The sequence below is a fragment of the Eretmochelys imbricata genome, chromosome 23 (assembly GCF_965152235.1).
Source record: "Eretmochelys imbricata isolate rEreImb1 chromosome 23, rEreImb1.hap1, whole genome shotgun sequence".
Lineage (NCBI taxonomy): Eukaryota > Metazoa > Chordata > Testudines > Cheloniidae > Eretmochelys > Eretmochelys imbricata.
Window position 1 is genome coordinate 858,762 of NC_135594.1, and position 25,893 is coordinate 884,654.

Below are 25,893 nucleotides of genomic sequence, written 5' to 3' on the forward strand. Positions count from 1 at the left end.
TGGGCCCCCTGGCTGCTGGGCAGCCCAGGAGTTACAGGAGCCCTGCAGCACAGCCAGCCCTGGCACAGGGGGTGAGCCCAGCCCCTGGACTCAAGCCATGGCTTCCCAGCCCCCTCCCAGCTAAGTGCCACTTAGCCGAGCTATTTTAGTCCTAAGTGCTTCCTAAAGCTCAAGATAGGCGCTGCGGGCCGCTCCCCTGCACCAGCCACCCCGCAGCTCTGCACAAGGAGGCTGGCCAGGGGTGAGGGGCCTGCCCTACACCGGCCTGGTTGTGCCCTTTCCCCTGAGCCACGGCTGACAGGAGATGCACAGAGGCAGTTTCCCCTGCAGCAGGGCAAAGCAGGGCCCAGGCCAGCAGTAGCTGGTGGGTCGGGAGCAAGACCAAGGGGGCCTGGGCCCAGCAGCACCGGACAGCTTGGGGTGCATTTACAGCAGCGTAGCGAGGAGGGTGGCGGGCCCCAGCACTGCCAGCCCCACCAGCCTGGGCTCCCACCCTGGAGGGGGCTGCGCTGGAAGGAAAGAAGCCAGTTGGGAAGAAGAGAGTTTATTTGAGAGCCCAGGAGAATGCACAGGGCAAGCAAGTGGGGGATTGCCGCCCCCCCCACCCGCACAGGCCTCAGCAGGGCTACGCCCCTCCGGCACCCGTGGGGGCCACATCTGTGCTGGCCGCAGGGCTGCAGCTGGAGGGGACGGTGGTGCAAGTGGTACTCCAGGGCTATGCTGGGGGGGCTCCAGGTGCTGAACCGCAGCTGCAGGCAGACGCACTGGGAGGCCAGCGACTCCAGGCTCAGCAGGGACCCAGGCACTCAACGACCCCGTTCCCTTTGATGCCATCGAAGAAGAAGAAGTTGTTGTGGGGTGGGTCCCGCTGGGACAGGGCCTGCGGAGGAGGGGGGGGGGGAAGAGGGCGTTGTTACAGCCTGGCTGGAGCCGAAATCCCAGCTCCAGGAACCCACCCAGGGCAGGGAGGGGAAAGCCCCCCCCTTGCTAGAAGCTTCTATGGGCAACTCCTTCACCCCACATGGGTGGCTCCTGGGGGGTGGAGAAGCATCAGCCAGGGGGGCACTTGCCACCCACTGTCCCCAACCTCAGGTGAAATGGGGGCACACGCCCGCTCACACTGCTTTACACCCGGCCCCAGGAGCAGAGGCTGCTCCAGCAGAGAGCGCGGTAAGAGGGAAGCCGCAGCCGCCGCCGAGGGGGATGTCGTGTCACCGCCCTGCAGAGAGCAATACCCATGCCAGGGCTGCCCAGCACCCGTGGGGGGCAGAGCACCCCGTGGGGGCAAGCACAGCCGGAAGCAGCTCCTGCACAGGGGGCAGGAGGTCGGGCAGGGGCCCAGCAGGGGAAGCAGCACTAATCCCACTGCAGAGCGGCTCTCGGCCAGGGGCGCCAGGGCCCAAACCCAGCACGGGGAGTTCGGAGACGGGGCCCAGCTTAGGGCCCCAGGAGAGGCGGGGAGCGGTCAGCCCTGGACACAGCAAGTCAGTGGCCGGCCTGGGACTCACCCAGCAGCCCCCATCCCCAGCCACACTGCACCCCTCCCGGGGCGCTCCACGGGTACCAGCCGACCGAGCGGGGGGCAGGGAGAGGACCCTCCCACCAGCTGCCAGCCAGGCCTCTGGGCCCAGCAGAGCAGCGCCGCCAAGGGGGCTGGGAGAAGGGAGGGCCGTGCCTGGCGCAGGGCACCGAGCTTCCCAACCAAGCCGGGCTGGGCGGGGATTCCAGACACACCCAGCCCCAGGAATGCTCAGGGCTCCCAGGCCGGAGGAGCAGCGACAGGCTGCTGCCCAGCAGCTGTGCCAGGCAGCTGGGAGGGGGCACAGCGCCTCCGCACGAACCCAGCACGGTCCACCTCCCCGCAAAAGCCTCGCCTGGTCCCCACCCGTTCTGTCTGCACAGGCGGGGGAAATGAGGGAGCTGGGAAGCAGGACTCCTGGGTTCTATCCCCAGCTCTGGGAAGGGAATGGGGTGTAGTGGTTAGAGAAGGGGGGGTGCTGGGAGACAGGACACCTGGGTTCTATTCCAGGCACTGGGAGGGGATGGGGGGGCTAGTGGTTAGAGATGGGGGGGCTGGGAACTCTGTCACCTGGGTTCTATCCTGACTCTGCACTGACTCTGTGTGATGGAGGGTAAATTTCTCCTCCCGGCCATGGTGTACTACCCTATCTCTGACAGCTGAGCCTAGCCCCACACCCGTTACCTTGACGACCTCCTGTCCCAGGACCCCTCCAAGCACTGCGCAGACGGGAGCCATTTCAGAGAAGCAATAGCTGAAAGGAACAAACACGCCAGGTCAGTGCCCGACTGGCTCAGCACCCCAAGTCCCAGTGCCAATGTGCTGCCGGCTGCCCCGTGTCCGGGGCATGACCAGACCAGCCACCCAGCCTTCCCGCCCTAGTGAATGAGAGAGAAGCGACTAACAGCCCGGCCCAAAGATCACTAGCCCAGGCATGGAGCCCAGTGGAAGGGATGAGACGGGTGACCCTTGCCAGGCAGGCCTGGCAGGAAAACTCCCGGGCAGGGGGAACGCTGGGGTCTGCAAAGAGCGTGACTGTTAGATCCATGGGCTGGGGCAGAGAACCAGAGCGAGGACTGAGCTAAGGGTGAAGCGTTTTGGGGGGCGTGGGGCACAGGGCTCCTCAGGGAAAGGGCTGCCTTGGCAGTCGTTCCCAGCTGGGTACGTCAACTGGCCCGACCCCCGAGATGATCGGGAGGGGCCCCGAGAGACAGAAAAAGGTGGGCAGGGGTGCAGCGAGACAGGACAATTGGACAGGGGCAGGAGCCATGGCCAGAGGGGACGGGGTAGCGGGCCCAAGATAGACCCCAATGCGACGAGGCCCCGGGGGGTCCAAGGCCTTCAAGAGGTGAGCACTGAGCAGCCGTCACTGCTGGGAGCTCATTAGCCACACGGGTGTCTTGTCCCAGCCCCTCGCATGCTGCATGCGACCCTTCTAAAAATAGGGCCAGAAATATCTGCCGTGTGCCCAGGGCGCATTCCCGCCATTCCTGCTGGCGCACAGCGGCCTGCAGCTCCCTGGGCAGCGTGTGGCAACATGCAGGCGGGGTGGGATTTTCAGGCTGAAATGAATCCGGGGGCGCAGGGAGGGTCCTTCCAGCCCACACACGAAGGCAGGGTCAGAGGGTGGGGAGTCATGCACCGCCCCCCACGGAGCAGCTCCCATCCCGCAGCACCCCTCCCCCTTCACGGGGGAAAGGGGAACCTGCAGCATCTGCCCTGGCTCCCACATCCCCGCTGGTCCAGCCCATCACTGCCTCCACCTGGCCCAGGTACCCGGGTCTCTCCCATGTGCTCAGGGCTGATTGGAGCCATCTCTGCCCCATGTCCACAGCTTCAGCTGGGCCTTCTCAGCCCAGGGCATCACTGCTCTAGGGCCCCTCCGCCCAATGGGGCAGTTCCCTGGGTCAGGGCAGCTGGGACTGCATCCAGCTCTCATCTGCCCGTTGAGCACCGGGACTTGCTGGATAGAGTGAGCCAGGGTCTCCCTGGAGCTGCAGGGACAGGATCGCACGCAGCCTGGGAGAGCAGGGAGGAGCCGGGCCTTCCCAGCAGCCCATCCATTCGCGTCAGGGTAGGATGTGCCGGCCCACACAGCCAAGCAGGGCAGAACAGCGCTCGAGACGACCCAGGCGAGGGAGCGGAGCCCAGCCAGGCGTGGCCGGGAGGCTCTGTGCTCACCCACGGGGCGGCGCAGCCAGACGGCTCAGGTCACTGGTGATGCAGAACCGCGGCCGCCCAGAAGGGATCAGAGCCAGATTAATGATCCTGCGATGCGCTCCTTGCTGTGGGGCTGGCTCAGCGCTGCAGGCAGCGGCATGGCCCCATGCTGGGCCCCAGGCAGTGGGGCCCGGACCCTTGGAGGGGCCAGTCTGGAGCAGGCATCCCCCTCACAGCGCAGGGAGGAGCTGTGCCTCACGAGGTGGGCGAGGAGGCTCTGAACCCCAGCAGAGCTGGTACAGGAAAGGCAGTTCCACCCCCCAGAAATCCCTGCACCCACGGAAGAGACACACCAAGACACCCTATGGAGCCAGGGGGCTATTCACAAGCCACGGACACAGGCCCCAGGTGATTCACAAAGTCAAGTTTTCAGTCTAGTACCTGTGGGCACATGCAAGCTCCAGTACCCCATGATGGGCAGCCCCCAAGGGACGTAGCCGGGACACACGGGGGTGTGTGGGTGTGTGTGTGTGTGTGTCTGGCAGACGGGCCCATTGGATAGGCACTTCCTTTGGGACCCGCTTTGCTCCTGTTTACATGTGGGCAGTGAGGAGCACCCAGGGCGGACAATGGTACCTGGCCAAGGGAAGGTACTCTCCCGTGAGGATGTGACTGAACTGCATGCTTGGCACGAGGCCTAGAGTCCCGATCCCAGCCCCGACTCTGGACTGCAGCCAAACCAGCGCACCTGATGAAGTCGTCAGGCAGCAGGTCTGCACTGACGCCCAGGGAGTCCAGCACCTCATTTCGGATCTTCAGCAGCAGCTCCGAGTCTTCGGCACAGCTCTCCGGCAACGGGTCCCTCCCTTTATCCGTCCGGAATTTCAGCAGCACTGGAGGTGGGGAGGGGAAGGTCACAATCCCAATCCCTGAGCGTGCTAGTTACCCTCTCCGATAACCAACGAGATTCCTCACTGGGCTTCTGCCTAGGGAGACCTTTACTGCGCCGGGGGCCAAGAAAAGTGCTAATGGGAGAATCCAGAGAACACTGCTCCACTTGCAGGAAAATTCCCTGCTACAGACCCTGTGCGTGCCCGAGGGCATTGGCACAGCTGCCCCGTGCCTGGGTCAGAGATGCACGTGCACACGGTTCATGCCAGGTGGAGGTAGCCTGGACCAGTGGACAGAGCACTGGCCTGGGGTTCAGGAGGGCTAGGATCTATTCCCATCAGACCTGCTTGGATGGCAAGAGAGGATGGTCTGCCTGTGTCATGCTGGGCACATGGTGCCCTGATCTCGGCTGGCACAGAGCACTGCCAATGTACCGACGGCAAAGAATAACTCGGGGTGACATGGCGAGAGGCCAGGCCTAGTGACCCAAGCACATCGCTGGACGCCCCGTCTGTAGAACAGGGACACGCTCGCTCTCAGGCCGGTGCCGGGGTCACCCAAGCTACGCAGAGTGCTTTGGGGAGGCAGCGCTGCCGGCTGGACAGGTTCTTATTGAGCTGGGCAAAGCTGCGGCTCCAGCCCTGCCCTGGAACAAAACCCTTCAGCAGCCGAGCTCCCCGCCCAACCCCCTCCTAGCACAGCGGTGCCGGAACGCCCCGATCACTGCCACCGCCAGGTCTGAAGGCTGGTTCTCTCCCCACCCAGACCCTGGCCTGGCTTGTTGCGTTCCAGCCACCCCACAGGCCAAAGCCCTTAGGTCTGCTCGTTTCTTTTGAGCTGCTGGCTCATCAGGCGATAGAGCCGAAGGGTCAGTCTAGGCCCCGCCATCCATCTTCCCGGAGCCAGGGGAGCGACTCCCAGCCCAGCACAGATCATGTCGGAAGATCCAGGAAGGGCAGAGAACACAGGCAGCAGCTGGGCCTGGTGTTTATCTGGGCTGCCTGCCTGCCATCCGTGCCGTCTGCCCAGGCGCTAACGAGGGGGCAGGCTGGCACCGGGCGGCTACCTCCCCTGCCACATCTGACAGGGTCCTGGGGGCTGCTGGGAAAGCAGCCAAGAGGCCCAGCGTGTCTGCAATGACTTACGGTAAAGCAAACAGGAGCAGCTATTTTAACTCATCTTTTGGGAGCGTCAGCACTTTGCAGCCCGCTACAGGCCAGCAGAGAAGGAAACCCCGACAGCGAGCCAGCGCCCGACCACCACCAACCCCTCACGAGTAGCCAGTGTCCCGGCACAACCGGGAACAGGGACCTCGGCCACCAACCCCTCATGAGGGGCCAGCGCCCCGGCAGAGCCGGGAACAGGGACCTCGGCCACCACTAACCCTCACTGGGAGCTAGTGCCCCGGCACAACTGGGAACAGGGACCTCGGCCACCACTAACCCTCAGTGGGAGCCAGCGCCCTGGCAGAGCCGGGAACAGGGACCTCGGCCACCACTAACCCTCACTGGGAGCTAGTGCCCCGGCACAACTGGGAACAGGGACCTCGGCCACCACTAACCCTCAGTGGGAGCCAGCGCCCCGGCAGAGCCGGGAACAGGGACCTCGGCCACCACTAACCCTCAGTGGGAGCCAGCGCCCCGGCAGAGCCGGGAACAGGGACCTCAGCCACCACTAACCCTCACTGGGAGCCAGCGCCCCGGCAGAGCCGGGAACAGGGACCTCGGCCACCACTAACCCTCAGTGGGAGCCAGCGCCCCGGCAGAGCCGGGAACAGCTCCAGTGACTGCTGAATACCTAGGCCAATACAGAGGCACCAACATGTACCAGACAGTGTGACGGGACTGCAGCTCAGGGATCCAGGGGTCTATTCTCAGTTCTGCCACTGACCTGCTAGCTAACCTTGGTCACGGCCCCTCTCAGTGCCTCAGTCCCTCCAGTGTCTCCCTTGTGGGTTCAGATCAAGCTCTCTGGGGCAGGGACTTTCGCTCACACTGTCTGTGCAGGCCCTGGCCCCATGGAGCCCCGCTCTCCGTCCGGGCCCGGGCACTGCCAGAACAAAGGAATACAAATACGGCGTTCATTTCAAAGGGGGGCTTTGAATCCATTCCCGTCCTACCCCTGCCTGCGAGCCCCGGGGACAATTTGCCAATTGACAGCCATGTTCTCCTATTGTTTAAGGTGTTTTGCCTCTGATGGCTAGGGAAAGCCCCGCACGGCTGGGGACTGAACACAGGCGAGCAGTGTCAGTCAGACGCCGAGTGCTGCCCGACAGCCAGCGGGAAAACAGTCTCCAGCGACGGGCAGGGTCAAGTCCCCTCCCAGCCGCAGGGGCAGCCAGAGCCGATCGCCCAGCATCAGACAGGCAGGCAGGCAGTGCTGGCTCTTCGGCCACAGCAGCAGCCAATGCAGCTCTGGAGGGAACAGGCCAGTGAGCGGGACGGCACAAGGCTTGGAGCCCTGCAACTCCAACACCTCCTCCCCCAGAGCCTGACTCAGCAGGAGGAATCCTAGCCAGGCAGCGGGGAGGGGATGGGAGGCCTGGATACCTCCGAGGCAGCCAGGAGCGGCAGGCGTGTCCGATGCCTGCAGTGAGCCCCAGCGAGCGTTAGCCCTGGCTTTACCCTCTGGACCCCCTGCTGTGCGGGGAGGTGGGCGCTGCCAGGCGTGGGCAGGAGCTCACAGCCCCGACTCTGGGACAGAAGTGGTGTAGGCTATTAATCTGGGAGCCAGCGCTGGCTCACGTCACTGGAAAACCCCGCCTGGGGCTGTGGCTTCACCGAGATTGCAGCCCGTGTGGGCACCGGCGCCTGAGCGCGGCGCGCTGGAGGGAGAGGGCAGCGGGCAAACCACACGCTGGGGCCGGGCCGGTCCCTCCTAGCTGGCAGGGCGCTTCCGCTCTAGGGAGCGCGGCTGTTTCCACGCTCGCCCGGGTATTTTTAGCTCACTGCTGTTATGGTAAACTTGCATTAACCTCAAAGCCAACAAATCAAAGCCAGCTCCTGCCACAGGAAGTGCCGCGTGCTTGCTCGGCTGAGCGGGGCCTGGCGCTTCCTCGGCAGAGTCTGGCGCTGACAGCACGCTGGCCAGGCCTGCGCTGGGCAGAGACGAGCAGACCCCACTCCCAGCTGAGTGCAGAGGCCTGAGCAAGCCAAGAGCAGGACAGGAGCAGCTCTCTGGGGGAACAGCCGTCTCCCCAGGAGGAGAGCACAGCATTCAGAGAGCCAGGCACAGTGCGTGGCTCTCGCCAGCCCAGCCAACACTGGGGTGCATGTGTGGGAGGATAAAGCCTCAGAGCCTACCCCCACTACGCACCTCGTGGGAACTGGGCCTGTGGCCTCCTCCCGGCAAGGATGGGGAAGCTGAGTCACAGAGTGGGGAAGCAGCCTGCTCCCCAACCCCACCCCTCCTTGGGAGGGTGCGAGCACAAGGCCTCCCAGGCATCCCTTACCCTGGAGCAGGAAGTAGTCCGGGGCGGTGCGCTTCAGGGCTGCCTTCGCCTTCTCACTGCTCCAGTCGACTGCCAGCGCCTCCTTCAGCTGGCAGAAAACCACCCGCTGCAATGGGAAAGCCAGCGTGAGAGGGGCTGGGGCGGAGGGCCCGGGGGTCCTGCCTACGGAGAGCGGAACGATCAGGGAACAAACACTGGGCTCAGTGACCAGACTGCAGGCCGGCCCAGCGACGCCAGCCCTGGGCTCAGTGACCGGGCCACAGGCCGGCCCGCAAGACTAACCACGGGCCCAGTGACGCCAGCCCTCGACTCAGTGTGAGGTGGCCAGGGACCGACACAAGATCAGGCTGTGGAGGCAGAAGTGAGCTAGCCACCCAGCGGACGGAGCCGAGTGCCTGGTCCAAAGCCTGCTGTAGGGGCAAGAGATGGGGAAGAGTTATGAAGGGGTTAAGTGGGTAAAGTCTGCAGGGGCCTCTGCCGATCACCATCACTCCCTGATTCCCAAACTCTGCACGCTCGTCCGGGATTCACCTGGGGCGGGGTATTCTAAGAGCCCCGCTCAGGGGCACTCTCTTGCCCTGGTTCCAGAGAGCAGGAACACAGCCAGACGGGAATCTGGCTAGAGACCTCTCGGGGTCTCAGAAATTCAAACATTTAACTCCGGCCAGCTGCAGAGCGCAATCTGCCCCAGCCAGAACAGCTCGCTGGTCTCATGCAGGCGCACATGCGATGCAGACAGCAGCCCGGCAAGGGAAGCGGTCCAGAGGAGCGCCGGGGGCTACATGCAGTGCTGAGTGCTGCAGGAACCACCACGGCTACCCACAGCTGGACTGAATACATGGCCTAGCCCGGAGGAGGGATGCTGTCAAGGAATTAGCTCTGACCCTGGGAACGCCATGAGTCACTTGCAGGGGAGCCTCCCGGGCAGTCTCTCCCTGCGGCTCTCAATCCTCAGCACAATGCTGCAATGTACCACCCCGCCCAGTAGCCCACAGAGCCCAGGGACTGGGAAGTATGCAGAGTTGGGACAAGGGGGAGGTTTCAATCTGAGACTTGGAAGTAGAGTGTTAACGACACTCTGTGCTCAGAGCGCTTTGCAGAGGGCTCTCCCGCTAGAATCACTGGACAAACTCCCTGTCCTCAGGGTTTGGCCAGTGCTAAGAGCTCCGGAAAATCCCACCCACTGCGCTCAGCTCCCGGGATGCAGAGTCTAAATGGGGAGCAGAGAACCAGGGCTCAGGCCACTAGTGTCCCAGAAAGCATCTGCCTCAGGCGGTCGGATTAATTGTCAGGAGAACAGCTCCTGCGTCCCACCCAGAACATCTGGCTGAGTTAGAGAGGATCTTCCAGGCAGAAGCCCAGTCTTGGTGTACGGGCTGAAAGGGCCACCACACCCGCAGGACACTGGTTCCAACACTTGATTCCCCCCATCCCTGCTTTTGCCTAACTGCTAGAGAACACACGTACAAGCTGCCTTGAGCCTCCCTGTGCAGCACGTCTGGTTACACAAAGGAAAGGTGATGCCAAGAAGCTCCTGTTTCTCTGGCACCCCAGCGGCAGAGAGCGGCACTGCAGATTGCCACCCTCCCAGGCCCTGGTTGCATTCAGACTTGCAGCAGGGGAGAGAAACGGGCGGTGGAGTGACTGCGAGGTGACCAATTCTGCTCCACCGGAGGGCACATGACCCTCAAAGCAACCCCAGCCAGGTCACAAGGAAAGCTGAGGACAGACGAGCCGCCAAACAAGAGCGGAGGCCTTGCCTCGACAAGCAGCGCTAAACACCGCTCGCTGCGTTCTGTCACTTGGGGAAGCTGCCCCCGCAGTAACCCACCAGGCTGCTGCCAGCGCACCACGGCGCCGCGGGCTCGGGAATTTGCAGTGAAGCCACCAGAGAAGGCACAGGAAGCACTGTGTTTGCCCCCAGGCCTTTAGATCCATATTCCCTGGAGGGGACTTGTCCCAGGCATCGGCATGCTGGAAACTCTCTATAGGAATCCGCTGCATACTAAACCTGAGCTGACACGGATCGGAATCCCAGCCCCGATCGGGGGAGGAGGACAGCTGGCTAGCAGCGGCATCTGGGGAATACTCCCATATCTTCCGATCTGGCCCAGCTTGGGGCAAAGTGCACTAAACGCCCCCTGATTGACAAGCTGAGAGAAAGGACACAAAAGGCCATTAAGCTGCTCGCATTCTCCTCATAGCCAGATAAAGCCGGGGGATTTCCACTTCCAGCTGCGAGACCCTAACAATGGCCAGGCCCGAGGCTTTTAAACGTGAAAGCCTCTGCCCTCTCCCGTCTCCCTTCACCCCCAAGCCACCCTCCCGCTTACACAGGGGCTTAGCAATCAGCTGACAGCAGCAACACGCTGGCCCTGGCGTTTGGGGGGGGAGCAGAGGGCTTGGCTACACACCCAAGGTGTACCGGTCTAGTTACAGCAGGGCACAGTGATACCAGGATAATGGTGCCTTCCACCTGCACAGCTGTTCCCAGACAGGAAAGGGAACGACCTATCACAGTACAGCGGTGTCCATGCTAGGGGCTGTTCCCGTGCAGGTATATTGGTAAAAACCCCTCCCCACCCGAAGCGGGGGCGAGTAGATGGAGCCTAACTCATCCAACAAGCTAGTCACAGAAGGCTGGGTCCAGTAGCTGAATTTTAGACAGAACCAGCTCAGGGACCCCTGCCATTCAATGTGCACAGCCGCTGACCCGAGCCAAGGCCAATGAGACTCATTTATTGCATACCGAGGCTGGCTTCTCAACAGCCCAGCCTGACAGAACGAACACCAACACACAGCTGGGAAATTCCACAGCAAGTTTCTGGCTCGGAGCCATTCAAGGAGATTCTCATGGGGATGAAAACTCTGCAGCCACCAGGGTAACGTGGCACCTTACACTTCCTTCACTCACTCAACACCTCCCAAGATCATCTGTACTGATATTACCCATGGCTTCCACCCTTGGCTCTGGCCAACTGGGGCTACCTTACGTTACCACGGGATAACTCTTAAGGCTCCATTCAGAACCCCCCAGAGGATCTAGGCTCTGGTTATAAAGAAAGGACCAGAGTTCTGAATGATCACAGAGACCTCAGGACAAAGAGATGTTCCTGCAAACAACAGGTTCATCATTCAAACCCCATTACAGACAACGTGCTGTCAAGCTGGGATAGGTAACCGGCCATCACAGCCCCTCATTTCAAAGGGAGAGGAAAACACTTATGTTCTCATGACATTGAGCTCACACAGTTAAATGAGGCAGGGGGTGCAGACCCAGGCCATATGGCTCACCAGCAACAGACAGAAGCAAAGCCAGGAACTCCATAACGTCTTCCCAACGCAGCAATCATCCCACCCATGGCTCACCATGCACACCCTGAAGCTGTCGTCTTAACAACTGCATCCTGTGTACCACAAGCCACCAGACAGACCCAGCGCCTCTGCTGGGGAGGGGGGGGCCGGGGGGGGGTAATCTACCTAGACGTAGACTTGACGTTTCCCCGTAACATGGGTGCTCTTTGGTGGCTGACAGGGGTGCTGTCACGCACCTTTTTCACCATGGTTGTCTCTGTTGAATCGAGCTTGACTTTTTTGGTGTCGGGCCCATCTTCCACTCCCTGGCTGGCTTTGGTGACCTTGGTCTTCTCTCTGCAGAGAGACAGGGAGAGATTTACTACCGCAGTCCCTGGCTGAGGGAGGCCAGAACTGGAACCCATCATATTTCACGCTCTCATGAGAAAGACGGCAGGCCCAGCACCTCCGAGCCCTGGACACAGTACACTAGGTCTCAGCTTTAACACAGGCCGAGCCTGTTGGCAGCAGGCTTCCGCACACAGCTGTGTGCTGAGGGGAAGAAAGGCTGCTATGGGGCAAAACCCATCCGCCCTGAAGCAGATGATCTGTGCAAGAGAATCCCACTGGCTCACAGAAGAGCCTCCATGCCTGAACTGTCTCACAAAACATCATGGCCACAATTACACCCATTTACAGCGCATCTCCCCCCACCTCCCAGCACACAGACCGCCCCCTTTGGTAACTTAGCTTCCCCCGCCTGTTAGGCCTTCACGGTGACTTCCCAAAAATGGAACGATGGCCAACAAGGGTAAGAGCCCAACACGCGGAGCTGCCAGCTGCACGCCGCGGCCTGTGGTTTCGTGGGCTGCTCCGTTCCGCACATACCAGGTGCTGCCTGGGGCTTTGCCAACATGCCTATGCTAGTACCACAGGTCTCAGTGCACCCCCCGAGCGTGGGGGTGTTCGGGGGATGGCCGCTCTCCTCCCGCAAAGCCAGACTTACTCCACAAACTCGTGCGCCCCCAGGTTGGCGAACATGTAGCCATAGTAGCCAAAGATGTCCCCGGTGAAGAACTTGATGCCACTTTTGTGGCAGATCTGATCGACCCTCACCAGGACGCAGCGGGAGCAGCAGGTCAGGCACACCTGGGAGGAGGCAGAAGCACCAGTCACTCCCCCCCACCCCGACACGGACAGGAGCAGCAGAACCTGCACATTTACAAACCTCCGCCCCCCCCAGCCCCCTTCTGAGACCAGGGTTAGATAAACAGGCCCTGTTCCCTAGGAGGGAGTGAACCCCCGCCCCTCCTGGGCAATGGCAGGGGTCTTGGGCAGGGCAGCCCTCCACTCACAGCGAGACAAAGAACGGTGCTTTACATGCAGCTACTATCAATTATCCCTCCTGGCAGCAGAGCACTACGTTGTGACGGCCGCTAATTCCAACAGGCTCCTCTCCAGGGAGGATAAGGAGTTGAGAGGTGGCAGAGCCCAGCTTGCTCCGGGCAACAAAGCCAAACACAGACACTTTTCATTTAATTTAAACGCAGGGCGTGTCCACACAGGGCAATGGACCAGCATGGCTACTCCAGAGTCACTCCCTGCATGGAGACACATCCCAGAGTAGCTAGCGTCCGGCGTGTGCCATAATAGCCACTCTGGTCAAGTCTCCTGGATAAGTAAGGCCTTATTCCCTCCTGCCCATCTTCCAGCTTTGCAGACTAGAGACAGGCCAGAACAGAAGCAGATGCTGTTTACAAACAGATACTCAGCTTGCCAAACCAGACGCATAGTGACAACCCTTCAGCAAAGCACCCACAGACCAACCCAGTCATTCTGTAGAAGCCAGGTGACACAGATTTAAAGGGACACTCTCCATTAGCTTATGCCCAAAAGTTAGGTTGGGCAGGAATGGATTTTACTGTTTTGGGGTGGTTTTTTGGAAGGAAATAATATAAAATCAGGAAAATGGACTAAAGCAACCCCAGTCATGATCCTTAACTATGTGATGGTAACAGGTTTGCATTTTCAGGATTTTTTTTCCCTGAAAATTTTCCTGCAGTGCTGGAAACTCAATGGCCCCACAAGATGCCAGCCCAGGGGAGCCAGAAAATGAAGTAAACCCATCCAAAACAGAGTATATGCAAACAGGAAACAAATGGTATAAAGATCCTCCCCGATCCATGCCAACTCACAGCCGTGGCTACACACAAAGGTGCATCAGGTTAATTAAAGATAATGGTTTAAACCAGTTTAGCTAAACGGGTGTGAATCCCTGCAGGGTTGTGCTTAAATCGGTTTAAACCTGGTCTGTTGGTTTAGCTTCCGTCTGGAAACATACAGGTGCAAGCTAAACTGACATTACCAGCTTTAGAGCGAGTTAAAAGCATCTACACAGGGATTCATACTAGTTTAACTACATCTGTTTTTATACCAACTTCAACTAACCACCCAAGGACACCTCTGCCCAATGCCCCCCACCCCACACGCACCCCACCTTCCACTTACAGCATCAAACTGAGTAAAGAAATCTTCGGCTTTGTTTTCGATATTCTCCGGGTCAGCTTTCACGTCTACCATGGGGTTGAGGTTCTGAGCCCGTTCCAAAGAGGCTTCGGCTCTGTTGCGGCCCAGCGAGCCCACGGGAATCAGGAACTGAGCTCTCGTGTCCTCCTGCGATACCTGGGGCAGGGGGAAACAAAACCAACCCATCTCTGAACGGTTGGCGAGTGGCAGGACCCCGAGAGGCAGTATCACCACGGGCCATTTATCACGAGTGGGAACACAGGAGACATGGGCCTGCAAGGGGCCAGCTTCCCCACAAGCAGGGCGCAGTTCTTGTCACACAGGAACGAAAACACTCATCCAAAGCCACTAGGGAGAAGAGTGACAGTTATGAGGCACGAAGGAAGGGGCTGGTTTGGGGGTTAAATGGTACAATTCCAGCCAGTCTGAGCGGGAGCTGTCGAACAGCAAGAGCTGGGGGTGTCACATCCTACCAGTCAGAGCCCCCAGTCACACCACGGAACCCCGGCTGTGCTCACAGCGGCTCAGACCCACTGCAGTGCCCTCCAAGACAGCCCCCTAGGGCACATGCAGCAGGTACAAGGGGAAGCTTCCCTGATGCAGCTGCTCTCCCTCCACTCGCCTTCCTCCCGCCCTCTGTGCCTTAGCCAGCGAGCGGCTCTAAAGCCAAGAGCTCCACCTGGTGCCCGACGTGAAGTCACAGCCACACTGCACGGCCCAGCACCGCGGCCTAGCGCCTGCACTAGGAATTGCAAGCAAAGCGAGGCACAGCAAGGGAGGATGCCGGCTGCTATTCAGTCCAGGGGAATGATCCTGCTCCACATGCCGGGGCAGAGAGAACTCAGCCTTGGCCTCGCCAAACTCACAGACCGTGGTCTCCGCCTGCCCTGCAGACACGTCTCGGTGCAGACTTCACCGCTGCGGGCGAGTGCTCCCTTAGCCACCAGGCCATGCTGCCCGTTTGTGTTCTCGACACACCATGCAGGGGCGCCCTGGTCTCTGTTTGCCAGCCTGTCGTAGAGGGCAGGTGGCAGCACGGCAGCCACCTCTGTGAACCTGGGGTGCTTAAAGACGGGCACATCTTCTAAAGTGGGCAGCTCTAGGTGAGAACAACGAGGCCTGTCCCCTCAGCGAGCTCCAGCCTGTGACGAAGTGGGACTGTTCTTAATGTTTCCTCTGAATATTCTGGGGGTGCCTCAGTTTCCCCTAGGCAGTTCTTAAGTCTCTAGGTGGTGGGATAAGGGTGTATGACCGTTGCAGAGCCCTAGAGGGCAGGTGTGTGCAGGGGTCTGGACACAGAGAATGGCCGACACCCTGTTTCCTGGCCACTGATAGCCTGGGCCCTTCCCCCCTGCAAGGTGAGAGCTAAAGGGTTGGAGAACAAAGGAATCAGGTGACCTCCTGGCCCCGGAATGGGACAAAGCCCAGAGGAGGAGGGGCTGCAGGGAGTTTCAGTTTGGGGCTGGCTGGGGACATGGAGTGAAGTACAGACATCGTTGTCTGGCTCACTGCCCCCCAAAATGGACCCAGCTGAGGGGTCCTGTTCTCTGCACCTACAAGCTCGGTGTTAGACCATGTTCCTGTCACCCAATAAACCTCTGTTTTACTGGCTGGCTGAAAATCACGTCTGACTGCAGAGTTGGGGGGCAGGACCCTCTGGCTTCCCCAGGAGCCCTCCTGAGCGGACTCGCTGTGGGAAGTGCACGGAGGGGCAGAAGATGCTGAATGCTCCGAGGTCAGACCCAGGAAGGTGGAAGCTGCGTGAGCTGTGTGTCCTGCAGACAGGCTGCTCCCCGAAAGGAGACTTCCCCAGAGTCCTGCCTGGCTTCGTAGGGAGCAGTTCCAGAGCATCGCCCAGGGACTCTGTGACAACTGGTGGCCGAGGCGGGATCTACTGCACCCCGTGGACTGCGCTTCCTGCAGTAAGTGACTGGAGAGCAGTAAAACGAAGGGGGATTGATGGGGACCAGGTGTGCTGAAGATTCAGAGAGAGACGGTTTCAGGGGGCGGTTAACCCCTGGGAGTGTGTGACCAGAGAGAAGGACTTTTGCAGTAACAGGGGCTCCCAGGGGATTGCAGCGAGTGGTCCCAGGGGCGGAGGCGTCTGCAGCTTGACCCTGGCAAAGAGGTGGTGACCTCGAGAAGGGCTGGCACATGAGGGGTTCTCCCTGGAAACCGTGGGGAGCTGAGAGCACACAGGCCTGTGAGTCCACAACAACTTGGGAAGAGCGGAGTGGCCTGTCACCGTCTCCTTAAGAAGGACATTGTAACCCTGCGCAGAAAGGAAGCGTTGAGCATTGGAAAGTTCACCAAAGCACAGTTAATCATGCAGCTGGAGAAGGATGGCCGCTCTAAGGAACAGATTCCTGACCCCAAATGGCTATGGCAGGATCTGGGAGCAGCTGGAGTGGGAGCCAGGCACCCCCAAGACTCCTGTCCCCGACCAGACGAGGGTCTTCACGATCGGGTTCCCCATAGGGGGATCGGAGACGGATGGGATTGGAGCTGAGTCCGAGAGAGCAAGAGGACTGTGAGAGACAGCGAGAGCCCGAGAAAGAGCTGCAGAAGCAGCATGAACTGGCGGTGGGGGAGCGGAGAGGCATAGGGGACCTCCCAGGGGTGAGTGGGGATAGACCCCGGGGGGCCAGTTCCGCAGGGAACCTCGAGACTAAATTGTTGCCCCTGGTTAAGAAGGGGGGGGATGTGGATGCCCACCTCACTGCCTTTGAGCAGGCTGGCAATTTGAACCAGGGGGACCCTGCAGAAAAGCCCCGGTGTCTAGCTCCCTTGCTGGGTCCAAGGCCATAGACTCCGTCAGCCAGATGGGTGGGGAGGTGGACAGGCTCCCACTCCTGACCCCAACCTATATGTCTGTGTGGAGCTTCCTGGGGTCAGGCCCCTCGGACCTCCAGTGGGAGCGGAAGGTGATCATCAATGGGGAGACATTACTGGGGTGGCGAGATCCTGGGACAGAGAGAACTGTTGTCAGGCCCTGGGTGGTGCAGCCTCAGATGCTGAGGGACTGGGTGAGGGTCCCAGGGACGAAGACCCTCGCCCTGCCTATGGTCCAGATCCCTGTGCAGACACAGGAGAGGTTGGACTGGCTGGCCGTTGGGGTTCTCCAGGATACCAGCTGCAAGACCCTGTTGTGGGGCGACTGTGTCTCTTTGGGGCAGGATCCAGGCCTTGCTCCTGTAACGGCCAAGGTTTGAATTTGAATCCAGGGAACCAACTGGTGGAGAGAGAAATGGTCAGTGAAAATGCAGATGACCTGGCTGGCAGGGGGAAGGAGCGGCTAGGCTCAGGCTACCTGCCTGCCTGTAACCAGAGCCCTGGGGCTGGGTGGGACAGAGAGATGCTCCCCGCCCCCTTGCACACCGGAGAGGGGGACTCAGGGGGCTCACCCTGGCTCTGATGCAGTGAGGAAAGCAGCGAGTTCGCTGCCTACCCCCATTGGGACAGCAAGGGCAGCGCTGAGCACAGTGGGAGCTGAGACCCCAGCTGAGTGGGGGGAGACACAGGCAGGGCAGGGGATCTGTGGGGAGTGGCAAGGTGCTGGGTAAGGAAAGTCTGGATGAGCCTAGACAGCCTTGTGAGCTGACGGCTTTGTCTAGTCAGCAGGGTGGGAAGGAGAGGAGAGTGGAAGATGAGTGTCCCTGGACCTTACCTGTTAGCTGGGTGGAGAAGTGTGACAGGGAAAGAAAGGGGTCAGGGGTATTAACTTGCCTGTGGAGGGAGCTACCCTGATCTCCAAGCAGTTGTCTGTGAACAGCCCTGTGTGCTGGGACAAGGGGAATGAGATCCCAAGCTGGGTGTCTGGGAAAGGAGAAAGTGTGTCCGGCTCTTCTTTGTCTATTGAGCAGACAGAAGGGGCCTTTCAGCCTGTGATGGTTGAGGGTCGTGCAGTTGTCTCAGAGTTGGCTCTGGATTCAGCTAAAGTCCAGGAAGGGAAAAGGGTCCTAAGTTTGTGTCTGCTCGGGAGAATGGCCCTGTAACAGGTCGCATCCAGTTAGTGTCTATGTAAAATCCCAGAGACCAGACAATTCGGGTGCTTGTATTTTGCCTGTTGCTAGTGTGTTGTTGGGAAAGGGTGTAGCAACTCTGTCTAATCAGGGTGAGATCCTAGCCAGGGCACAAGGAGAGCATGAAGGTGATGTGATTGTGTTACCTACTGAGGGTGTGGAAACCTGTAGCAAGAAGGAAAAGATTCCTGAACTTGTGTGTGGCAAAGGAAAGGAGAATGCTTCTAGCCTTTTATCTAGGAAGTCTGTCAGTTTGCCTGAAAGGGGATTGTGTAGGAATCCGCCTGATGGGCCAGAGGTAATTCTGGATGTAAGGGAGACCCAGAAAGAGTCTGTTGTTGCTCAGGAAAGCGTTCCTCTAGAGCAAGCCCTAGGGAAAGAGGGTAAGAGCAGAATTTCTGTGAGGGGTGAATTGTTGCATAGAAGAGCCACTAGGGAAAGGAATCCTCATGGAGTCTTTGCAAGCAGTTTACTGCCACTGAAGGGTGTGAAAGTGATTTAATCAAGAAAGTTTCAGTTCCTAACAGCCAGAAATTTTCTGTTGTGAATGGACCCACTGACTTTCCTGTTAAAAGATCCAGTGTAGATAGCTTTGAGAAGGTCTCAGATGGAGTGAAAGCTGTTAAGAAAGTTAAACAGTCCTATAACCAAGTGGCTGTGTTTGGCCAGCTTGTTGGGGAGAAGACCCAATCCCAGTTTGACCCCCTGGGGTTTTGGGGTGGCCAAAGGGCATGGGCCGCATAAACCTTCCCACATGCAGCCTGCAAGTGCTATCGACCACCCCCCCCGACCTAAGGGAGGGCTTGAAACTGGAAGGGCCTGGTGTAACTCCCACCAAGGAATGGGAGAGATGCTGGGGCACCCCCGGGAACATTGGCGGCTTCGAACTTCCCCAGGTCATGGGCTAAAGTGACCCCGCTCAGTTCGATCTCGAAGGGGGGAGAGATGTGACGAAGTGGGACTGTTCTTAATGTTTCCTCTGAATAGTGTGGGGGTGCCTCAGTTTCCCCTAGGCAATTCTTAAGTATCTAGGTGGTGGGGTAAGGGTGTATGATCATTGCAGAGCCCTAGAGGGCAGGTGTGTGCAGGGGTCTGGACACAGACAATGGCCAACACCCTGTTTCCTGGCAACTGATGGCCTGGGCCCTTCCCCCCTACAAGATGAGAGCTAAAGGGTTGGAGAACAAAGGAATCCGGTGACCTCCTGGCCTGGGAAAGCCCAGAGGAGGAGGGGCTGGAGATAGTTTCAGTTTGGGGCTGGCTGGGACATGGAGTGAAGGGCAGACGGGGTTGTCTGGCTCACTGCCCCCCAAAATGGACCCAGCTGAGGGGTCCCTTTCTCTTCACCTGCAAGCTCTGTTTTAGACCATGGTCCTGTTGTCTAATAAACCTTCTGTTTTACTGGCTGGCTGAGAGTCCCGTCTGACTGCGAAGTTGGGGTGCAGGACGCTCTGGCTTCCCCAGGAGCCCCGCCTGAGCGGACTTGCTGTGGGAAGTGCACGGAGGGGCAGGGGATGTGGAATTCTCCGAGGTCAGACCCAGGAAGGGGGAAGCTGTGTGAGCTGTGTGTCCTGAAGTCAGGCTACTCACAGAAAGGAGACTCCCCCAGAGTCCTGCCTGGCTTCATGGGGAGCAGTTCCAGAGCATCGCCCGGGGACTCCGTGACACAGCCCCAGAATGAAAGTCAGCTCCTCAGGGTGCTGCACACCGGTGGGGTGAGGGCCAAGGAATGGAAATACTCAACTGAGGCACTTACTTACCATGACCCACCTTCCATCCCAGCTAAAGCAGAAGTGGCAAGCCCCCAGGCTATCAGCACTTCCAGAACTGCCCTGTTCCATACCTTACACATCTCAGAGCACTGATAAGGACTACAGGGACCAGGTCAGAGAGAGCCACCTGGGCAAAGGCTATGCCCCCGAGTGGTAACAAACATGGGAGGATGCCAGCATGATGCAGCGACAAGGAAGCATGGCCCCAGCTGGGCGAGCAGCAGGGTTTCCAAGGGACAGTTTGAGAGGGAGGGCCAGGGAATCGGGTGCTGGACAGGGGAGACCTTGGTTCAATTCCCAGGCCCGCCATGCACTTCCTGTGTGACCTTGGGGAGTCACTTATCTCTGCCCCGTGGCTCCCCAAACAGAGACCCAGGCGCATACAGGGGTGGGTGGGGATAGAATCCATGCATGTTTGTGAGACGCTAAGAGACTCCATGACGGGGGTCAGAGAAGCAGCCAGACGGGAACTTCTTGCCCCAACCTGCAACGAGCCTGCCGTAAGGCCTCCAAGAACCAAGCCCTCCCCCTCCACTTGCTCCAGCGTGGCCATGGCTCGGGGGGCGGGCCAGTCTGCAGGGACCTGTGTGCTCAGAAATCCCAGAGGAGACAAGCCAAGAGCTCCTACCTGCTGATGGTCGAGCATGGTCAGGCCTTTGACGCCTGCCAAGATGAGGTTCTTCGCCACTTCTGCTCCCAGGCCCTTCATGCCAACCAGCAGCACCCGGGACGCTCGCAGCCTGCAACGAGATGCATGGGCAGTGTTAACGATGGACCGCACCAGCTGAGACTCGGCAGGCGAGGAGAACAGCTCTGCGTTCACAGCCACAGGATGGCAAGGAAAGAAGCACACACGGATAACCAGCATCTCACAGGGCCAACGACGCAAGGAAAGGCAGCGAGCGCTGCCCCAATCGACCAGGGGCGTCCTCCAGGCAAGGGAGGCCCAACCGCGGATCTGCAAGCCACCCCCAACCCTGCTACGTGAAGTGGGCTCTGGGGTCAGAGGGCCAGGCCACGGAGTGGGGACACAGCGAAGGGGGCAGAGGAGTTGCTGCCCAGGCCGTGGCACAGCCAGGGTTAGGAAGGCCCTGAACAGCAGGAGAGCCTCCGAGAGGCGAACACCGTGGGAAGGGAGGTTGTTCCCAAGGCTGAAGAAAACGTGACGGTTCCAACGTTGACAACGGACCATTGACGAACACAGGTTGGAAACGTTCCCACGCAGCACAAAAACCTGCCTTCCCTTTCTTCCTTCAGTGGTTTATGTTTAACACAGCGATGCCGCCCTACCTCCTCGCCCCCGCTTCCTGCGACGCCCCCCACGCCCCCGCTCCCCATTCCCCCCGCCCGCTCCCCATCCCGACCAACTCCATCCTACTGACCCTTCCCCATACTCCCCTCCTCGCCCCCGCTTCCTGCAGCGCCCACTACCCCACTGCTCCCCATTCCCCCCGCCCACTCCCCACCCCCCAACTCCATCCTACTGACCCTTCCCCATCCCCCTCCCTCCTCGCCCCCGCTTCCTGCGCCGCCCTCCACCCCACTGCTCCCCATTCCCCTCAACTCCATCCTACTGACCCTTCACCATCCCCCTCCCTCCTCGCCCCCGCTTCCTGCGCTGCCCCCCACCCCACTGCTCCCCATTCCCCCGCCCGCTCCCCATCCCCCCCAACTCCATCCTATAGACCCTTCCCCATCCCCCTCCCTCCTCGCCCCTCCTTCCTGCAGCGCCCCCACCCCACTGCTCCCCATTCCCCCCGTCTGCTCCCCATCCCCCCCAACTCCATCCTACTGACCCTTCCACATCCCCCTCCCTCCTCGCCCCCGCTTCCTGCGCCACCCCCCACCCCACTGCTCCCCATCCCCCCAACTCCATCCTACTGACCCTTCCCCATCCCCCTCCCTCCTCGCCCCTGCTTCCTGCGCCACCCCCCACCCCACTGCTCCCCATTCCCCCCGCCCGCTCCCCATCCCCCCCAACTCCATCCTACTGACCCTTCCCCATCCCCCTCCCTCCTCGCCCCCGCTTCCTGCGCCGCCCTCCACCCCACTGCTCCCCATTCCCCCCAACTCCATCCTACTGACCCTTCACCATCCCCCTCCCTCCTCGCCCCCGCTTCCTGCGCCGCCCCCCACCCCACTGCTCCCCATTCCCCCGCCCGCTCCCCATCCCCCCCAACTCCATCCTATAGACCCTTCCCCATCCCCCTCCCTCCTCGCCCCTGCTTCCTGCAGCGCCCCCCACCCCACTGCTCCCCATTTCCCCCGTCTGCTCCCCATCCCCCCCAACTCCATCCTATAGACCCTTCCCCATCCCCCTCCCTCCTCGCCCCCGCTTCCTGCGCCGTCCCCCACCCCACTGCTCCCCATTCCCCCGCCCGCTCCCCATCCCCCCCAACTCCATCCTACTGACCCTTCCACATCCCCCTCCCTCCTCGCCCCTGCTTCCTGCAGTGCCCCCCCACCCCACCGCTCCCCATTCCCCCCGCCCGCTCCCCATCCCCCCCAACTCCATCCTACTGACCCTTCCCCATCCCCCTCCCTCCTCGCCCCCGCTTCCTGCGCCGTCCCCCACCCCACTGCTCCCCATCCCCCCAACTCCATCCTACTGACCCTTCCCCATCCCCCTCCCTCCTCGCCCCTGCTTCCTGCAGCGCCCCCCACCCCACTGCTCCCCATTTCCCCCGTCTGCTCCCCATCCCCCCCAACTCCATCCTATAGACCCTTCCCCATCCCCCTCCCTCCTCGCCCCCGCTTCCTGCGCCGTCCCCCACCCCACTGCTCCCCATTCCCCCGCCCGCTCCCCATCCCCCCCAACTCCATCCTACTGACCCTTCCACATCCCCCTCCCTCCTCGCCCCTGCTTCCTGCAGCGCCCCCCACCCCACTGCTCCCCATTCCCCCCGTCTGCTCCCCATCTCCCCCAACTCCATCCTACTGACCCTTCCCCATCCCTCCTCGCCCCCGCTTCCTGCGCCGCCCCCCACCCCACTGCTCCCCATTCCCCCCGCCCGCTCCCCACCCCCCAACTCCATCCTACTGACCCTTCCCCATCCCCCTCCCTCCTCGCCCCGCTTCCTGCGCCGCCCCCCACCCCACTGCTCCCCATTCCCCCAACTCCATCCTACTGACCCTTCCCCATCCCCCTTCCTCCTCGCCCCCGCTTCCTGCGCCACCCCCCACCCCACTGCTCCCCATTCCCCCCGTCTGCTCCCCATCTCCCCCAACTCCATCCTACTGACCCTTCCCCATCCCTCCTCGCCCCCGCTTCCTGCGCCGCCCCCCACCCCACTGCTCCCCTTTCCCCCCACCCGCTCCCCACCCCCCAACTCCATCCTACTGACCCTTCCCCATCCCCCTCCCTCCTCGCCCCGCTTCCTGCGCCGCCCCCCACCCCACTGCTCCCCATTCCCCCAACTCCATCCTACTGACCCTTCCCCATCCCCCTCCCTCCTCGCCCCCGCTTCCTGCGCCGCCCCCCACCCCACTGCTCCCCATTCCCCCGCCCGCTCCCCATCCCCCCCAACTCCATCCTACTGACCCTTCCCCATCCCCCTCCCTCCTCGCCCCTGCTTCCTGCAGCGCCCCCCCACCCCACCGCTCCCCATTCCCCCCGCCCGCTCCCCACCCCCCAACTCCATCCTACTGACCCTTCCCCATCCCCCTCCCTCCTCGCCCCCGCTTCCTGCGCCACCCCCCACCCCACTGCTCCCCATTCCCCCCGTCTGCTCCCCATCCCCCCCCAACTCCATCCTATAGACCCTTCCCCATCCCCCTCCCTCCTCCCTGCAGCGCCCCCCACCCCACTGCTCCCCATTCCCCCCGTCTGCTCCCCATCCCCCCCAACTCCATCCTACTGACCCTTCCCCATCCCCCTTCCTCCTCGCCCCCGCTTCCTGCAGCGCCCCCCACCCCACTGCTCCCCATTCCCCCCGTCTGCTCCCCATCCCCCCCAACTCCATCCTACTGACCCTTCCCCATCCCTCCTCGCCCCCGCTTCCTGCGCCGCCCCCCACCCCACTGCTCCCCATTCCCCCGCCCGCTCCCCACCCCCCAACTCCATCCTACTGACCCTTCCACATCCCCCTCCCTCCTCGCCCCTCCTTCCTGCAGCGCCCCCCACCCCACTGCTCCCCATTCCCCCCGTCTGCTCCCCATCTCCCCCAACTCCATCCTACTGACCCTTCCACATCCCCCTCCCTCCTTGCCCCTGCTTCCTGCAGTGCCCCCCCACCCCACTGCTCCCCATTCCCCCCGCCCGCTCCCCATCCCCCCCAACTCCATCCTATAGACCCTTCCCCATCCCCCTCCCTCCTCGCCCCCGCTTCCTGCGCCGTCCCCCACCCCACTGCTCCCCATTCCCCCCGTCTGCTCCCCATCCCCCAACTCCATCCTACTGACCCTTCCCCATCCCCCTCCCTCCTCGCCCCTGCTTCCTGCAGTGCCCCCCCACCCCACTGCTCCCCATTCCCCCCGCCCGCTCCCCATCCCCCCCAACTCCATCCTATAGACCCTTCCCCATCCCCCTCCCTCCTCGCCCCCGCTTCCTGCGCCGTCCCCCACCCCACTGCTCCCCATTCCCCCCGTCTGCTCCCCATCCCCCCCAACTCCATCCTATAGACCCTTCCCCATCCCCCTCCCTCCTCGCCCCCGCTTCCTGCGCCGCCCCCCACCCCACTGCTCCCCATCCCCCCAACTCCATCCTACTGACCCTTCCCCATCCCCCTCCCTCCTCGCCCCGCTTCCTGCAGCGCCCCCCACCCCACTGCTCCCCATCCCCCCAACTCCATCCTACTGACCCTTCCCCATCCCCCTCCCTCCTCGCCCCTGCTTCCTGCAGTGCCCCCCCACCCCACTGCTCCCCATTCCCCCGCCCGCTCCCCATCCCCCCCAACTCCATCCTACTGACCCTTCCCCATCCCCCTCCCTCCTCGCCCCGCTTCCTGCAGCGCCCCCCACCCCACTGCTCCCCATCCCCCCAACTCCATCCTACTGACCCTTCCCCATCCCCCTCCCTCCTCGCCCCTGCTTCCTGCAGCGCCCCCCCACCCCACCGCTCCCCATTCCCCCCGCCCGCTCCCCACCCCCCAACTCCATCCTACTGACCCTTCCCCATCCCCCTCCCTCCTCGCCCCCGCTTCCTGCGCCGCCCCCCACCCCACTGCTCCCCATTCCCCCGCCCGCTCCCCATCTCCCCCAACTCCATCATATCCTACTGACCCTTCCCCATCCCCCTCCCTCCTCGCCCCCGCTTCCTGCAGCGCCCCCCACCCCACTGCTCCCCATTCCCCCGCCCGCTCCCCATCCCCCCAACTCCATCCTACTGACCCTTCCCCATCCCCCTCCCTCCTCGCCCCCGCTTCCTGCGCCGCCCCCCACCCCACTGCTCCCCATTCCCCCAACTCCATCCTACTGACCCTTCCCCATCCCCCTCCCTCCTCGCCCCCGCTTCCTGCGCCGTCCCCCACCCCACCGCTCCCCATTCCCCCGCCCGCTCCCCACCCCCCAACTCCATCCTATAGACCCTTCCCCATCCCCCTCCCTCCTCGCCCCTCCTTCCTGCAGCGCCCCCACCCCACTGCTCCCCATTCCCCCCGTCTGCTCCCCATCCCCCCCAACTCCATCCTACTGACCCTTCCACATCCCCCTCCCTCCTCGCCCCCGCTTCCTGCGCCACCCCCCACCCCACTGCTCCCCATCCCCCCAACTCCATCCTACTGACCCTTCCCCATCCCCCTCCCTCCTCGCCCCCGCTTCCTGCGCCGCCCCCCACCCCACTGCTCCCCATTCCCCCGCCCGCTCAACACCCCCCCAACTCCATCCTACTGACCCTTCCACATCCCCCTCCCTCCTCGCCCCTGCTTCCTGCTGCGCCCCCCACCCCACTGCTCCCCATTCCCCCCGTCTGCTCCCCATCCCCCCCAACTCCATCCTACTGACCCTTCCCCCTCCCTCCTCGCCCCCACTTCCTGCAGTGCCCCCCCACCCCACCGCTCCCCCCATCACTCCGACCCCCCCCCATCGCCGCCCCGCCCCCGGCCCTACCGGCGCTGCGCCTCCAGCCCCCACAGCCGGATCTGCCGGTCGTACTGCGCCGCCTCCTCCTCGCTGATGCCGCCCGAGCCGCCACCGCCGCCCTCCTGCTCCACCATCCCGCCGCCGCCGCCGCCGCGCGCCCGGCCACGTGACTCCGGCGCCCGCCCCCGCCACGTGACAGGGGCCGCGCGCCCCGCCGCGCCTGCGTCATGTGACTGCGCC

At 61.9% G+C, this 25,893-nt stretch overlaps 1 protein-coding gene across 2 annotated transcripts; it reads right to left on the bottom strand.

The window, feature by feature from the left end:
- Positions 1-528: 528 nt before the first annotated feature.
- SAE1 (SUMO1 activating enzyme subunit 1) lies at positions 529-25,828 on the bottom strand. 2 transcript variants are annotated; one of them, XM_077840568.1, is made up of 9 exons: positions 25,681-25,828; positions 20,264-20,375; positions 13,824-13,997; positions 12,322-12,464; positions 11,573-11,672; positions 8,022-8,127; positions 4,428-4,572; positions 2,204-2,273; positions 529-880 (listed from the first exon to the last, which is right to left on the bottom strand). In XM_077840568.1, the coding sequence occupies exons 1-9, from the start codon at positions 25,785-25,787 to the stop codon at positions 788-790; spliced, it is 1,050 nt and encodes a 349-aa protein (XP_077696694.1). In that variant the 5' UTR covers positions 25,788-25,828; the 3' UTR covers positions 529-787. The 2 variants fall into 2 exon arrangements, with proteins under 2 accessions (XP_077696694.1, XP_077696695.1); XM_077840569.1 differs by lacking the exon at positions 25,681-25,828 and adding an exon at positions 20,761-20,923.
- Positions 25,829-25,893: the final 65 nt, after the last annotated feature.

Bases quoted from the DNA above. Each gene is read 5' to 3' on its own strand.
- SAE1 (XM_077840568.1), bottom strand. From the start codon at position 25,787: ATGGTGGAGCAGGAGGGCGGCGGTGGCGGCTCGGGCGGCATCAGCGAG. The intron at 4,573-8,021 runs GTAAGGGATGCC...CCCCACCTCCAG, and splicing joins GGACTACTTCCTGCTCCAGG to TGCTGCTGAAATTCCGGACG. The intron at 2,274-4,427 runs GTGCGCTGGTTT...TGTTCCTTTCAG, and splicing joins CTGCCTGACGACTTCATCAG to CTATTGCTTCTCTGAAATGG.